General features: G+C 32.6%; 1 protein-coding gene across 2 annotated transcripts in view; it reads right to left on the bottom strand.

Annotated features, from left to right (window-relative positions):
- The window catches only part of TDRD3 (tudor domain containing 3), a 210,793-nt gene that overhangs the window by 27,467 nt on the left and 164,969 nt on the right, over positions 1-18,357 (bottom strand). Inside the window, exons 12-13 of one of the 2 annotated variants that reach the window (XM_067016262.1) lie at positions 13,487-13,612; positions 10,742-11,943 (exon numbers count right to left, since the gene is read on the bottom strand). In XM_067016262.1, the coding sequence (XP_066872363.1) occupies positions 11,929-11,943; positions 13,487-13,612 (141 nt within the window). In that variant the 3' untranslated portion in view covers positions 10,742-11,928. Of the gene's footprint in view, positions 1-10,741; positions 11,944-13,486; positions 13,613-18,357 lie in introns of those variants that run through there. The other variant, XM_059042391.2, reaches the window with a different exon arrangement.

Raw genomic sequence — 18,357 nt, 5'->3', positions numbered from 1 at the left:
GGACAAAGAGTCAAACAAAGTATCATAATTATATACTAACATATTCCCAAAATTATGAATGTTAAGTAAGTACAGGCATACCTCTGAGATATTGCAGGTTTGGTTCCAGACCACTGCAATAAAGCAAATATCACAATAAAGGGAGTGACATTAATTTTTGGTTTCCCAGTGCATATCAAAATTTATATTTACACTACACTGTAGTCTTTAAATGTGCAACAGCATTATGTCTAAAAAAACAAAGCACATACCTTAATTAAAAATTACTTTTTTGCTAAAATATGCTAACCATCATCTGAGCCTTCAGCGGGTTGAAATCTTTTTGCAGTAGTAACATTAATGATAACTGATCACAGATCACCACAACAAATATAATAGTAAAGTTTGAAATATTGTGAGAATTACCAAAATGTGACACAGGGACACAAAGTGAGCAAATGATGTTGGAAAAATCATGCCAGTAGACGTGCTCGACACAGGGTTGTCACAAACCTTCAACCTGTAAAAAATGCAGTATCTGCAAAGCGTAATAAAGTGAAGTGCAATAAAACAAGGTATGCCTGTACGGATTAAATAAACATTTCATAGAAGAAATGTATTTTGCTGTGCATTTGAAAGCACTTGGGAGAGACTGAATTCTGAAGTGTTCTGCGGACAGTGATTAAGAGAGAATTTTGCAAGGAACTGGAAAGTAGGTTGTATGGATAGACTGAATGAAGGTGGTAATTTGTATAGGTAAATCTGTTGGTTTAGTTGTAGGAGTATTTCATTTACTAATTATAGACAGGAACAAGTTCAAAGATCATGGTATTTTATCATGAAAAACCATAATCATGTTGTTGTTAACTTCACTGAAGGCAAAGGGCAAAATTAGAAAGAAGTTATGTTTTTATTCATTATTTCTTTTTTTAAACTCCCATATTTTCAGATCCTTTTTGCAAATTTTAGGGATTTCTTTTTAAAAATAAAATTCCCTAATCATGATCAACTTTCTTCTTGCTAATTTCATTTTGCTTGCTGTTATTTTTTCAAATAAAAAATGTAATACAAAATTACAGAAAGTTTATAAAATTGAAAAGTAAGTATATATACATATACAGAGTCTGTACATAATTCTACTACACTAAAACAACCACTACTTTGAGGGCATTCTCAACTGTATAAATTGCTTTCATTCACTCATCATAAATATTTCCCATGATATTACAGCCTTCATAATGATCTTTTAGCACAATTGTAAAATATCTCACCCAGCTGATGAATAATGCTTTATTTTACCATTCTTATTAGGCATTTAAGTAGTTTCTAGTTTTTCCTGTTATTGCTGCAATGATCATCTCTCAGAAATTCACTTATTCCTTTGATCTTTCACTAGCACAGATTAACAACTGTGGGATTATTAGTTTAAAGGGAATGAACACTTTTAAGGCTTGGAAAAAAATCAGAAAGATCACACCAATTTACACTGCCATCAGCAATGTACAAAAGTACTGTGTCACTGCATCTTTGCCAGCATGAACATTATCATTTAATTTTTTCCCATTAATTCACACATTTAACACTGTAATTAATTGTTTCAATTTGCATTTGATTGCCACCAGAGTTCAATATTTCAAATTTGTATTTAAGAAAGATGACACTGCTACTTCAGCAAGAAACCATATTGAGCATAAGTCAATGGTTCAAGGTTGTAAAAATAAAATAAAATAAAAATTTTAAGAAAGTTAATCTAATCATGACATGAGTAACTGTTATTGTGCTCCATGGTAATTAGGCATTAATGGCAAGCAGTTAACATAAGGGTCTATTATTACTATTATTAACACATAGCCAAATCAAGCATTCTTTGATTACGTGGGAAGGCTGGATCAAGTAGAGCTATAAGCTCTCGTTATGGCCTCTTAAAGTTCCCTTGATCTGAAACCAGATGTGATGCAGAAGGCAAATTCTCTTTCCTCCTTAGCTCCATGCAGGCTCTATCAACTGAGCACCCAGTAAAGACAACAGGTGTTATAAATTTAGTTTGGCTGAGGGTAGGCTAGAGTTTACTGAGAATCAAAGATGAGGCCAAGTCAGATATAACTCAAAGAACTGACCAAAGAAATGGCCACTAAATCCCTTGTCTCCTCTCTGTGATTATTCCTCAACTTAGGATCTAGCTTATCAGTGAGATTTCAGAAGAACTTTTAACTCTGAACTATTTCCATCTCCTTTCCCACAGAGAAAAAGAAAGGACAAGAGACACAATCATATTTCCATTTACCCAATCAACCTTACTAACTAAAGGAGAAGTGATCTGGGTAACACGATTTAAGGGACTTCTGCCAACACTGTGCGAATTTCCATGCACTGAAGATTTTTCCACGTTTCTAAGTGCACAATTCTGAGAAGATTAAAGAAGAAAGGTGAGAGTGGGAAGGGTAAAAAGGGGCAACACAATCCACACTCTACAATGAAGATTAATTTAACCAGTCTGGTTTAATATTCTTAGAATACTTAAGTCTGAAGCATGCAGAGGACAGGAATAAGAGTTCCAAAATGGAGAGGATACAGGGAAAAGTAAAAGGAGTTGTCATTTTGGGCTGCTTTAAAAATGCATAGGCAAGGATACTAGACTATGGAGGAACTGGGAAGAAGAAGGCCAGGTTACGATAATAAAATTTTAAATTTCTATAGACCTTGAGAGTTTACAAAGCACATTTCCTTTGATCATCTTACTTAATCCTCACAACAACCCTGTACTGAAGCTGAGACCCAGAGACATTAAATAACTTACCCAAAGTCACATAGGTAGTAAGTGGCAGAGCCAGGACTCGACCCAGGTCTTCTGACTCCTTCTGCATTTCCAGCTCCCCTGGAGCTGAAGCAGGGGCAAAAAGGGAGGTGGAAGTAATTTGCCCAAGACTAGCCCTGCCATCTCCCCTTCTTTCAAAGGCCAAGCAGAGCAGACATTTCACTCTCTCAGTGACCCCTTTTCATCAAATTCTTTCAGGATAAAGCACACAGAATCTGAAAATGTTTCTCAGCCTTGGATCCAAGAATGGCAACTGGCAGTAGAAAATGTCAGAAGTATTTTTTGCCATTTATGTGAAATTTATTGGAACTTCAAAGAATAGCAATTATCATTTCAGAAAGCAAAACTTGTTCTTACAATTGAAATTATTTAAAGCAGTTTGTTTGTTTAGCAGTTTAAGTCAAACTTTTAAAATTATACCATTATGAAAATTATTTTGAAAAATGCTTAAGAATCAAGATACCAAATCTACATTTAACCTACCCTGTGGTCATTTTTTTTTCCTATCTTAAATGTCTTCCCTCAGTCATTAATTTCATTAAAGCAATTATAATCATTAGAATGAAAAGAATATTCAGTCTTTTCGTGGCCAATTTTAAGTATTTTCAATAAATCAATAGGAAAATGTGCATATCTTCCTGAAATTTAAATCTTATATTCATTTCTAAATTATATCTAAAATGCTTTTATTGTAGCCTTTTATAAGTTATTTTCTATAAAAAAATTTAGAGTTCTCAGTCTCAAGTTTCTTGTATCATTCCTTAATTTTTCTTAGGGAATTATATATTTTAATTTTAAACACATTCAATGAGAATTTTTCTTTGCTTTGCTTATTTCCTAAGAATACAAGGATACAATTTAAATGGACTGGGCATGTGACCAACGTTTTAGTATTTCTAGATCATTTTGTAATCAGCTCCACTACATCTCAGTCTCTAACAGTTTTTCTATTTATGAGAATTACTATCAGTAAGGCCAACAGTTTTTCTATTTATGAGAATTACTATCAGTAAGGCCAAGTGCTTAGTATGCATTAACACTAATCAGGGCACATAAAAGATCAACCAGGGATATCTTTATTTGTGCCCAAAGCTTTTAGAGGCTTTCTGAACTACTACTCAAGTTCTTGATCTGTCTCCCTTTTCTATTTGCTTTAAGACTTCAATTCCATATTTTAAAAATCTAATTAACTCTAACATTCATTTGAGTACTGATGGTCAAATTCAGGAATTCTTAATAAGATTCATATCAACTGATCACTTTATAAAGAAAAAAATACACTAGAATACTTTTCTCCACATTATTTTAAGCCTTATTTATTTACTTAAATCTTTTCAAGATAAAATGCTCATTATATTCTCCTCAATCATTCATTAAATAGTATCAAAAATGGCTACCAACATTAAAAAAAGATAACAAGTCCATAAATTTTAGAATTTGAACCATATGGAAACAGAATGAAACTGACTTCTAGTATCTTACTTTGTATAATAAGCTCTTGTGTAAGCATGACCAGGAGGGTTGAGCCTAACTTCCCAATCACATGATCTGGGGGGAAAAATGAGCACACTTCAGGTAAAATAACAATTCCAATGAAAAGTTGTTAAAGTTAATACTAGTTTAAAAAAGTCAACTTTGGCCTTCCCCACTTACTTCCTTCACACCATACCATTCATTTAACAGGCATAACAAAATTATAATCAAGAACCATGCCAACAATGGTTCCCAGACTGGAACCATGCCAGCCAGATAGAGGCCTTATTAATATTTATTATGTGGCTTCTGGAAGGAAGGAAATTTATCTTCTACTTGTCTTATATCCTTTTAATCCCTTGCGTATATAGGCCGATCTATTTTCTAAAGTAGCTTTGTTACAAAAAGCACTCAGAATACTTGTGGAAAAACTATCATATTAAACTGTTACACTCAGGCTTCATGTCTGAAGTAATATGGGTGACCACTAGGACTACATTAATCATTCAACAAATAATTACTGACCTCTTTCCACTTTCCACTTTCCACTTTTCAGCCACCATGAACTGACTAGTTCATGTGCTCACTTAAAATCAAATCCCCTCAAGCTCTAAAACAGATGGTACTTATAGTATATATCTACTGCTTATTAATAGAGTTCCTCTGCACTTTCACTAGCTATTATCCAACCATACATTCTGCCCTTGTTTATAATTATAACTGCCTGGAAAGGATATGTTTCTTAAAATAAGAATTTTTTCCCCTCTAGATCTCTCAAGTGATCTCTGGAGTTAGATCCAAGATTATCAATTCATCTTAATAACTGTTACAAGGAAAATGAGAGATTTTCTGATCTCTTGAACAGAAGATCAAGAGCAGTTAAGTTCAATAGTTTGTTTTCTCTGAGGCTTTTAACAAGCTTATAATTAATTGAAATAATACTAGTCAAAGGCTTGAGAACACATAGCCTATTAGTAAAGGAGCAATACAAATGTTGAAACAAAACAGAATTTTTGGCATTTTAGGAGTCCTCTTCTTCATTTAAGAATGCCCACACACTTAGTGGAATTAACTTGCTTTGATACTTTCTTTTGATTCAGTAGCCAATGTCAGTTTAACAAAAAAAAAGGATTTCAGATTTTGCTTTAGGCTAGATTATTGGAGAATAACAAATACAATACCCAAACAAATAATGACAATGCCTTACTGCTGAAACATATAAATATCATGTGGGTTATTAGGCAAGAATTACAGAAAAGAAATAGCAATATTATAAAAGCTACAATGGGAGTTTTCATGAATGGCAATTTAAAAAAGTTAATACATAAATGTTTCTAGAATTAGAGTTAAGTTAAAATTAAATTATCAGTGAGTTGTATATAATTACATGTAAAAGATCTCAATTTTATTTTTATGTAATAAAACACTACTACTAATGGCACAAGTACTTACAAGGGACATAAATTTTCAGAAGTATATTTTGTCCTCTATTCATAGAAAGGTAAAGAATCATGGAACATGTTTGAGGAAAAATTGCCTTTTATATATTTAGTATCTATTTATAACATAAAAGTACAAAATTATATTATTAAGAAGAAGTCTGGAACATCTAAAACAATGTTTCTGAAGATAAATCTTCACCCTATTTTAAAAATGTGAAATTTGAAAACTAGAAAGAAGAAAAGACCTACGATGTTTTTCAAAGTACCTCCTGTAGACTTTCTATAACAAATTTTATACAGGAAAAAAAAAAGGGTCCCATGAGCAAATAAGTTTGTGAAGCAATAAACACTATATATGTCTCTCTCTTGGAGATTTAAAATACATATTAATCTGTTACTGGCTCAAAGAAGTTCTGTAATCAAAAAGTATACTTAATTTTTTAACCCAGCATTTTCCAAATTAATTTAACCAGGAAACAGAACTAACCCTGAGCTAGATGTACTAGGCATGAAGAAGTATGTACAAAAAAATAATAACTTTTTAATTCTTATGATGGTCTGAGCTACTTAACTAGAACCTCATCATTATGTTTACTCTTAACAAACTATATGTTTTTTGTTTGTTTGTTTGTTTTAAGGCAAATAAAATGTACTCACTGTTGCAGAACGTCCTGTCCCTTCTGAATGGAGCTCTCAGCCAACGACAGGCCACTACTAAGGGAGTTATTTCAAACTAAGGTGTAAAACTCTGCCAGTATTTCCCAAGTTTAATGGAACTGAAAGCTATTAACACCAGAGTGTTTCTCACAAGGAGACAGATCAACTCCACTCTTTTTCTAGAGGTGTGATAGTGAAGCCTACTGCACATGATTCTAGAACAAACAGCATAGGTCCAGTAAAGTTCAGGAAATTAGGATCAGTAGGAAGGGTAACCAAATACATCAAGAGATACCACCCACTAAATGTGAAAAGAAAATAAAGTTTAAAAAACAAAGTCTAAAGGATACAATGATGTTTAAGAAATAGAATGAAAACACAGAGAGATGACTAATAAATAAGGTGACAAAAGCAAGAGTATAGAAAAACACAAATAATCATGTAAGGTTAAAAAAGAAAATGGACAACTGACGACTCATTATGGTACGCAATCAAATATGTATCATAAGTCCTCTTTTAGCCTATCACTAACAAAGTCCACAACCACTGTCTTTAGAATTGGAAAGATGCATTCTAGGAGCTCCATCTGAAAGGGAATCAAGTCTATGGTGCAATAAGCAACATATTTTTCTGCCTTTTTAGGTATAGATGAAAGAGGCTCAGAAATTCACTAGAAACTAAAACAGAACTGTGTGCACTGTTTTTTTTTTTTTTTAAATTCAAGAAGGATGCCTCTTCAGACTTATAAAAATCTTTAAAACATACTGACATGAGTGCCTAGTCAAAGGCACATGCCCAATATAAGATTTTAACATCTTTGGGAACAAGAAATAAAACAAAACAAAAATATTCCTCAGATGCATTTATTTTACTACTTTATTTCCTGTGCAATGAGTATATTAGCAAGTCTTCTGCATACATATGTGAAGGAATGGTAAAATTCAGTGCAGTTTGAAATTACAGTTTTAAAAATCCAGGTAAGTAAAGTAAATGAAAAAATAAAATTTACACTTGAAACAGAACAAACCTTGGGTCTATTAAATCAAAAATCTCAAAGGAAAAAATAAGTTCATCTGACAATCCTAGTCCCCTTCAGCTGTAGATCATACCCAGGATGCCTCCTGCCTCCTTAAGACTACTTTGAAGAAAAAATAAAAATTATACAACACTTAGCATAAATCTAAAGCATCTAGAATTTACTTCTCAATTGGCCAGCACCATAATTCAGGAGTCCATCCTTTTAGTTGCTATTAATAAAGGGGAGACTTAGAAGATAAAAGATTAACATAATAGCTATTGGTATTATTCATGTACACAAAAAAGATTTTTCAAACAGTTATGCTAACTTGATTCTTAATATTTAAATAATATAAGGCTTAAATTGTTTTATGAATTATAATTAAAATTAGAAACAAATTAAAAAGACAGCACATCTTAGGTAATACCCTACCATGTTATTTCACTTTGGGAGTTATTTTACCTTCAGTAAAAAGGAACATGAAATAATAACATGATGTACTTTCACTGCTCAATAAAGGAAAACTCAGATTACCCAGAAACCTTTTAAAGATACTTTTATATACAGTTCCTTTGAATAGATTACAATACATTAAATTATCAGATAGCAAAATTCAAGCAGTACTTTTGTATATGTTCTTAAAATAGCATACTATTTTCTTAGTATTAATTTAATGGTGAAATAAAATGTCTCTTGAATAATACAGCCCAGTCAAAACTAGATCTCGATATTTTCATAATAATCTCTTAGGTTTTATAATAATCTCAAATTCACAAACTGAATTTGGGATTCAGGAGGTAGATGTCAACAGTATTTAAATTGATATATCAATGTATATGGCATCATTTATGAATGAATCATCTCTCCCTCTATGTCAGAAGCTTTCATATCTCTAGTAAAGTCCTTCTGTATAATCCACAACCTCCCGTGGGAATTGTGAAAAGCTGGGTGATAGATAAGAAATAAATAAAGCATATCAAATACAACCAAACTTTATTAAAACAGAGCTTAAAGATGTTACATGGAATCCCCCAAATTCCATCACCTATAAGGTGAAAATTATGTTCTTAAATGGGGCTGAACTAGCTGTACAGTTTCCTTTTGATTTACTCTTGTGTTTACACTGCAAAAGAAAATGAGCATTGCCTATATGGCAATCTCTGAAAGGGAAGTGTCGCAAAATATGTATAGTGGAAGAAAATGTATTTCAGTATTTCACTGACCTTACTCAAATTATGCTTTTAGTGCAGAAATTTAAGTATGGTAAATTATACCCACTAATTTATTTAAGAATTTATTATCAGAAATGAAAAACCTTCTGGACTATGATCAAATAGGTGCCTGCACTTTTTATTGGATTCTAATTGGCAGAACCTCACTGTTAGATAATTCTAATTTCCCTTTGAAGTTAATGGTTTCTATAACAATTGTCCTCTTTTTAATATCTATTATGATCTTTGATATCAAATACAAACTAGATATAGCCTAACTTTATTACTATATCATTAAAATTACTAACATGACCTTGTTCTAATACATTTAGGATCCATTTTAACTCATTAATTTACATATCACAACTCTCAATCTCCTTCCTCATTAAATAGGTTAGGGGTTTTTTGGGGGGTAATATGTTTCTCTTTAATGTTTTTATTAGTGGTAGAATACTTTATGTTTTTTTCTGAACATTATTTGAATTTGAAAAGGTAATTTTCAAATGTGCTTCCCAGGATGTCATTATAAAATAAATTTTGTACAAAGTTACTTCAAAAGTAAAACTTGAAACTGATAGTTCTTTTTTTAAAGTACACTATAACTGAAAAAAATATACATTATAATTATTTTTAAAAGAAACTCAAACCCACCTAAAAAGAAATTTACTTTTTAAATCAAGTAGATAAACAGGAAATTTTAAATAGATAAAATTCATTAAATGATACTTTCTTCTTCTGTATTAATTTTATCTTCAAATAAGGTGAAATAAAATAAAGACCTAAACATTATTTAAATTAAAAATCAGTAAACAACATTTTTCCCACTTATATCTTATTTTAAAGCTTCAAGAGGTAAGAATGAACACTCCCATGAGATATTTAAGTTTGTTTCACATAATTGGAAATACAACTTTCTTCTAACTTTGTGGGCAGGACGTTTGTTGTGTTTTGAGTACTAACATATATTCCTCACCCAGAACAATGCCTAGCACCTAACATACATACAATGAATATTTGTTGAATAAATAAATACGCTACAGAAAAACATTTAAGGTAGGTTAGAAGACAATAACAATCCATCTGTCACTTTCCAGAATTACTGCCCAAGATGATGTGTATGCTAAGGTCTTAGAACTAACCATTATTGATACAATCATAATTTTTCTAGTTGGAACATTAGCTGAACAAAGATCATTTCCTGATACTATGAACCTTTAAAAAGAAAGTTTAGAAATCAGCATGTTCTAAAACATTTCTTGGGATATAGAAGTCTCAGTGGCATACAAGTCATAAATATTCTGGGAAATCAGGACTTGACACTGTCTTTCCAGGTTTAGAAAAGTAATTCAGAAGCAACAACACTCTAAAAACACAAAAGATTTGTCTGAGCAGCAACGCCAGGGTATTTTACAGTAATTCCAAATTGCCTGTGGCATCTTTTTAACTGGTTTCCTGATATTAGTTTTAGAGTTAAAAAGAATAAATTTGAAAAGCGCCTGCAGGAAACACAAATAGGTTTCCTTTGTCCCTAAAGTTTTCTCATACAGTGGTCAGAAATATAAAATAATATTATGGTTTTCTCCCTACATAGTTTTACAAATAATATGAGATTCCATAATGCTTCATTTACTTTGGTAAAATAAGGAAAATCCTGTAATATACAAAGAACATTTAAAAAAAAGTTAGAGGATTTATCCAGTTAAGAATGAGCTGTGAATCTCACATTAATATATGATAGAGAGTTTACTATAATAAATACACTAAAATTAAGACAGAATATTTTACCATAGTTAAAAGATACAGGTTTAATCTAGCTAGAAGAAAAAAATCAAGTATGACATAACATAACAAAAAGTTCAGTAGATCATTTTGGAGGAAATAAAGTATTTAATCATAATCAGAAGATATATATTTACCATCTAAAATATCATCACTGAGTATGTTCTGGAAGTAAAAAGGTACATCCAGATAGAAGGGGAAAATAGAAATTTGTCTAGAGATAGACTTAAGGCAATTAGTTCTTAAACTTCATGAGAAAAATATTAACAGATTTAAACTATTAACTTGATTTTTATTTTAATTTTCCATATAAGAGACTATTAACTTAGTCATTGAATCTCATTTCATGCTTTTTATTTAATAATTTATCCTTACACCTTTAAGAGACAATACAGACAACTGATTTCTATAAAGATTTTTGGTTTATATGCAGGCTTCTTGGTTATTTTTCCTGCAAACTATTAAAAAAATTTCAATGAATGATCATTGCTACATTTAGGAAAACAAGAGGTTTTCCATAATCTTGTGCCAATAACAAACATAAACTTTAATAAAATATACAAAATCATTTCATAATTAAAAACAGTAATGTACATATGTAGTGCAAGAGTTGAAAAAAATTAAAAATTACACAGTCCATAGTGTGAGTGAATAATTGTGCTAAGGCTTCTAACACCTTGCTATACCTTTGCAGCTCTTTAATTTTTCTAGTATGACTTATCAATTAGTTACCTTCTTATTGGTATAGTGAATGTTTTGCTTTGATTAACTTAAAACTTGTTACAATTCCCAAGTTACAAAAAGAAAAAGTGCTCATAGACCCCAACATCAGCACTCTCAGAGGATAAGAGAACTCTACACTAGTTCTACATTAAATGTACTGACAGCTACATAGACTGTTTTTCTTCAGAAGCTTTTTATGTATATGCGCACATATGTATTTTTTTTTTAATGGAGATGGGTTAAGATATGTTAAGCTGGTGGCTTCTATTTATCAAGAAGGAGCTGCTTCTACAACTAAGTCAATTATTCACACAGATAAGGAAGAAAGGATGATCTTATCCTCAATAACACTGTTCATGATCCAAAAATATTTGCTATATTAATTTATGCAAAATCATAAAACATCAACAATCACTTGGTTACTTGTAAATAGGAGAAAAGAAATACCAGAATCTCCAAAAGATTTAGTAATACTATCCTGCTTCTACCTGAAAAATATTTCACATATCTTATTAAAGATTTTTAAGTTGACTGTAGAAAAAGTAAATAGGTAAAAAAAAAAAAAAATAGCACAATAAAGCCTAGAAGAGTATTCACAAGTAGGCAGGGAGAATATGAAAGTATTGCTGTGGTTCAGAATCACTACGTGGGCTGTCACGTAATAAATTTATTGTCCAGCTAAGTTTACAAAGACCTAAAATCAATAATAAAGCAATGAGGACTATTAAGGGGAAAAAAAGAAAAGTCACTGACTGTAGAAAGAAAATGATCACTTCAGTACCAAACACCTCTGAATGGAAAAGCTACAGTGAGGAATGAGAAATGTGCTCATCAGTTATGTCCACTCTGGAAAAGAAAGAGGAAGTAGAGAAGAAACAAAGTAAGGAAACTTAAATTTTTCTTTAGGGAGAAAAGAATAAAATTAATCTTTTATTAAATCTCCTAAAAAAACACTAAATGTAAAAATTTTATTTTGACTCTGACTGTAATGGCCGAAAACACTGGGATCACATGACGAATAGCAAACTAGGGTTCAACTTCTAGAAATACAGACTCAATAAATACTATTACCATCAAAACTACATTAAGATGTGAGTATTAATGAAAAAGAGAATAAATGAAAAGAGAATAAAAATAGCCATTGCATGGGAATCAAAAGGGCAAAGATATAGTTACATCAAGTTTCTCTAAGGAAAGATATAAATTAGACATTGATGGTATTTCAGTCTTTTAGGGAAAAAGCAGCTAAACTTTAGAGAATGAGAGTGAAGGAAAGGATCTCTTAAATGTATGAATGTTGTACTGTAAAATATGAAACAATAAGCTACCTAGAAAATGATCATTTTTCTAGAATAAAAAGGTAAAGAATAAAGATCTATGGACCCAAATATGATTGCTGCTACTAGGCTTTTTGTTGTTGTTTTATTTATCTTCTTTTTTGGGGAGGCGAGAGGGAGCAGTGACACAGAGGTCATGACAGAAAAATCTAGAAAGACCAAATCTAAACTAAACTAAAAGCAGCTCATGAGAATGTGTGCTTCAATGATGAAGGCTACTGTCTACATGATACAGTTTTCTAGTATATTTTTACATTTTAGGGAAACAGCAACAAATTAGGCTTCTAGTGATAAGTTTATTAACAGCTATCCACAAATTACAGAAAGGAAATAAATTTTAAAAAAACTTTATGAAACAAATTCTAATATGCCTTGTCCTCCTGTTTTTGCCTAAATGTAGCTGAGAATCTATCTATGTAAAGTCACATAAGTCCTGTATAAAATGGACTCCATAAGGCCAATACAGTCTAAATTACATCAACAAAATCATCACAGCTTTGACATAACATTTGGCAACAAAATTAATCAAATAATTATTAAACAAAGATATTTAAATTTAATCTGAACATATACATATATAAATATACGTGTAGTAAATGGAGTATGAGTTCATATATAATTTAAAGTGTTTTTCTTAATTTTACATGTAACTAAAATAATAAAGAATATACATGTATCCAACAGAGACTTAAATTTGACAACTGCTGGACGTAATTTAGTCAAATATAAAGTAACAAACTCGGAAAGAACAAAATATGCATAAGAACTCATAAAAACATATACACATTTTTTGCCAACATATAAATAAGGGCACCTATTTCCAAAGCATAATATAACAAAGCATTACACAAGAGAAGCAACTGCAATGCATTCATTTTTACTGTACTTCAGTGTAATTATTAAATTAAAATCTTACTTCAGGAGTAGCCTGTTTTAAGCAAATTCAAAATATTTTTCCACTGGCAAATTTCATATTACTATGACTAATCTTTTAGAGCTATGTATTTCCTTCAAAACAGCTTATGCCTTTGTACAGAATTTGGATCACGTACCCATGCCTCTGTCTGAATGGGCCTGATGTTGCTTAGTAGCACCTCTTCATAGTTTCCATAATCAATGAATTTAACAACTGCTGTCATACCTGAAGAATGAAGAGCTTCAACTTCTGCTCGGTAAAACTGAGGAGACAAAAAGGAGTTTTAAATATGACAATCAATATTGTCTACAAAGGGTGATACATGATGGAAATGTAAATAGTCAAAATGTTACAATATTTGTATTTTTTGAAAGCTCATTTTTTAAATCAATTTTTACTGAGACATAATTGACATATATCATTGTATTAGTTTTAAGTGGACAACATAATGATCTGATATATGCATATATTGTGAAATGATTACCACAATCAGTCTAGTTAGCATCCATCACCAAACACAGTTACATTTTTTTTCTTATGATGAGAACTTTTAAGATTTACTCTCTTAGCAACTTTGAAATATACAATATTTTAAAGAAAATAATTTTTAAGAGAATAATATTTTTAAGAAAGAAAGCTTACCTTTGGATAATCATAAATTGGCTAAGAGAGAAATTCTCTCAGCCATGTGAGTTCTGACATACATACACTGAGCAGTAGTAAGATTTCAGAACTAAGAGGGTCAATAGAGAAGAACAGTCACATGCTAATGGGTTTAAAAAGAACTAGTGTTATGTTTTGTTGTTAGCCATTGAAGCCCTTTGACTAACACTGGTAAGATGATTCTTATGTACTAATCAGAATATTTAAGTATGGAACAATGTATTTAAAAAACAGAAATATATGACCAAATAAAACAGAAAAAGGCTCATTGTTGCAGTCATAGAGGCAGCTGTGGCAGAGGGTTTTCAGGTAAAAAGTAAGCACATTACTTATATCCAGGATTTATAGGATTTGAGACACTGTAAGACTGGACACTTTTATTTCAACTGTTTACCCAGTGTTCCTTGGCTCTTGGAACCAACACACATTAACAAACTCACTAGGAACTGAATTTACATAACAACTACAATTTTTAAATTTATCTGTTGAGGTAACTGGGAGTAGGTCAACTGATTGGAGTATTCCCTCCACTATAGGTCAACCCATTCAAGACTCAAATTATACGTCTGAACGTTGCTTAGTGAATATGAAATGGAAACGAAAAATTCATAAAACTCTTATTTACTCTTAAGGAATGTTTTCTTCAAACTAGGGCAGTTGGATGCTCTAATATAACACTCTAACAGTAACTCTTAATGTAACAGGACCCTATAGGACCTTCCTAGGACAAACACCTCTTTCCCTCCATGTCCTCCACCTGCCTCCTGTCTGTAGAAAAACTTTCGCCAAAGAATAAATTTAATCAAAGAAGTGAGAAAATGCAGAAACAAAGGAAAATAGTCAGGTAAGACAAAATAATAATATTGATAGGTTAGCCATTAAGCAAAGTCAAGGACCTTTAGTTTCTCCTCCAGGGCTATAGATAAATATTCTGAGCTGTATCCTTTGAGCTGTTTTGCAAATACTGAAATCCCCACGAGGTAGAAAAAGTTAACCACATGATGACTGTAGCCATGACATAAGCTGTTCCATCTTACACAATTCCAAGAACTGGCCTCAAGATAATGGGAACACACTGACGCTGGAGTTGAAGATTACTTGTACTTAAAACAATCATATGATGCTGATCAGATCACTGCATGACAAATTTCAAGATGATTACTGGAGCTGACTGTACTGTCCTGCATGTAGATCCCCTCCACCAACCCCTCCCTCCACCCGTACATCCCTGAAAGTCCCCTTTAAAAGCTCTTGCCCCCTGATCAGCAATGGGGAGTCAGTTTTTTGGGACACAAGTCCATCTTCTTCCCAGGACTGCCAGCTTCCTCAATAAAGCCATCTTTCTTTTTACCCAACACTTGTCTCTCGAGATTTAGCTTTCAAGCTATGAACAGCCAAGCATGAGTTCAGTAACATTAATAGACTTACCAAAATCAAAAAATACTAAACACAACAAAAATTCTTATTCTCTACAATCTTCTACAATAGCAGTTACTCTGGGTATACCAGGAAAGAACCTGCTTTCGCAAACTTTTTTTTTTTAAATAAGTGATGCTTTTTTTTTTTTAAGTCTTTATTGAATTTGTTACAATATTGCTTCTGTTTTATATTTTTTTGGTTTTTTGGCCCCAAGGCACGTGGTGGGATCTTAGCTCCCCAACCAAGAATCGAACCAGCACCCCTTGCATTTGAAGGCAAAGTCTTAACCACTTGACCACCAGGGAAGTCTGTTTTCACTGATTAACTAGTATACTTCATACTACAAAAGTTATTAAGTTAATCCATCGTATTTTCCTTTCCAGATCTGGATGCTAGCATATTTAGAGATACCATGTTAGAATTTTCCTTATCTTAAGAGTTCTTAATATACATTCACATCTCTCCCTTCCTCCTTTATTTCTTAGCCTTACACTTCTGTGTTCTGTAAATTGCTGTCTTTCTGGACCCATGCTTCAGTTGTAAGCTTCTTAGATAATTAATGTCAGTTCAGGTAAGTTCAACAATGACAGCCAGTCATAATATATCCTAGGAAAACAAATAACTTGACATCCTTTCAGGAACTACATGTGAAAAATGACTTCTATATAATGTGGAAAGTACTGCAATAAAGGTGTAGTGATATGGCACTTAATGAAGCTGAGGAGTTCAGGGAAAGCTTCCTGAGGCAGATAACAATGGATACAGTCTTCAAGGATGAAGAGTATTTAGCCAAGTTAAGAACTGAGGAGGGTGTTCCAGGGAAAGTTTCAGAGACATAAAACATGAAGAAGAGTATAGGAAATAAACAAGCAGTTTTAAATTAACTATGGCATGATGTGAGAAGGGTCAACCAATAGGACAAGGTAAGGACCAGCTGACAGAGGCTCTATATGCATGCTAAAGACTACAAGTGAAAGATTTTAACTCGGAAGAATGACATGCTCTAAGACCAAGATCACAGTGTTGGCAGTTTCAGTGACAAGTTTAAGAGGAATAAGATTTAAGGCAAGGAGATCAATTTGGAGGCTGTTACAATATCCCAGTTGAAAGGGCTGAAAGAGCTGAACTAGTTATGGCAGATATACAGGGAGAAAAAGCATTGTCCCAAATGCTCAAATCCTTCTATGGAAGTAAAGCTTGAAAGAAGGCAAAATATCATGAGGAATGTTTTAAATGATAGTGATTATTTCCAAAACATCATTACAATGCAATTAAGATTATGGTTTCTTAATGACAGTTATAGACAATGCTTTTCTTAAATCTTTACCTTAATCTCTGGCTAGAATATTGGAAAGTTGCCTATTCTCGAAAAGACACTTAAAAGTTATCTCTTAAATTAGGTGGTTTCAGAAGATAACTAATGCCATCTCATTCAGAGAGTGAATATTATTTATCTTATTTGCTTAAAGGTGCATCTATACAGCGCCTACAGTCCTTCACTCTAAACTGAATGTATACATCCACGTAAATTCAAAGTAGTCATCTTAGACGATCATCCAATTATTCTAAGAATACTCTAAAAGCTCAAAACATTTTGGGAAATATTAGGCACTGTCTTTCAGAAGCTATATGACATTATTTTTAATATATTCAGTAGAGGCAATAGATGAATTCAGTATCACTGATTTTCTGAGAAAATTACAATTGAAAGTAAAGCTTTAATAACAATCTCATTAGGTATTTGAAGGCATTTGGGTAATAGCACAGACAAAACTATCTAATATATCCCAAGCACCTAACGCTTAGCAGCTACTCAATTATGGTCTGTTGAATACTCAATATTTGTTGAAGAACTTGTCTAAGTGTAATATCTGAATATCTTAGGTCTGTTATTCTCTGTTGCTTTATTTGTTTCTGGTCTTTCATATTCTCTCTCTCTCTCTTTGTATTTTTAACCATGCCTCATAATTTTTTATAGGATGCTAGACATTGTAGATGAAATACTATGAAGAGGATCTGTATAGAAAATGTTACTTTTCTCCAAAAGAGGATTATATTTTGGGAGGCAGGCAGACAGAGTACAAGGAGATATCCTTAATCATGTAAAGGGTTGATTTGAGGCATTGTACTGACTTGTTTGTATTTTGCACTTACTACTAGGGCACAATCCTTATGGGATTTCAATGGAAAACCTGAATCTTTTACCAAGCCTTTCAAACATTATTAATGATTAATTATTAATCATTTACTTCCTCTGCTCGTCAAGGTCACCATCAACTCCACACTGTCCAATGCAAAATAAAATTTCCATCCTCATCTTAACCTTTCACAGAAGCATCTGACAGAAGTGAACCCTCCCTCTAAGGTAGACAATGTTAGTTCTATAAACTAACACTGATTTCTAACTACTTCTTGCCTCCATCATAATGGAGAAACAGTTAAGAATAAGTAACCACTCACTAGCCAAATCAAATAGTTGTTGTATTTTGGAAAGTGAGTGATCTCAGCTGCAAGAGTAAGAGTCTAGATAGTGAAGAACGCCTGTACTTGCTTTCCAAGTCTCCCTAATAGCCAAGGAGAAGCCATGTGAAACAGTTACAACCAATGAAATTGTCTGTTGGTATTTCTGGGAAGGCTTTTGCTTTTCTTGAAAAAATGAAAAGACACACCTAGTGCTGTCTCCTCCTCTGCTTTTAGCCTTGAATAAAAACTTGGGCTTCCCTGGTGGCGCAGTAGTTGAGAATCCGCCTGCCGATGTAGGAGACACGGGTTCGTGCCCTGGTCCGGGAAGATCCCACATGCCGCAGAGCAACTAAGCCCGTGAGCCATGGCCACTAGGCCTGCGCGTCCGGAGCCTGTGCTCCGCAACGGGAGAGGCCACAACAGTGAGAGGCCCGCATACCGCAAAAAAAAAAAACAAAACAA

Source organism: Kogia breviceps, chromosome 16 (genome assembly GCF_026419965.1).
Source record: "Kogia breviceps isolate mKogBre1 chromosome 16, mKogBre1 haplotype 1, whole genome shotgun sequence".
Classification (NCBI taxonomy): domain Eukaryota; kingdom Metazoa; phylum Chordata; class Mammalia; order Artiodactyla; family Physeteridae; genus Kogia; species Kogia breviceps.
The sequence above is the reverse complement of the archived record's forward strand: the minus strand, read 5'-3'. Positions and strand labels throughout refer to the sequence as shown.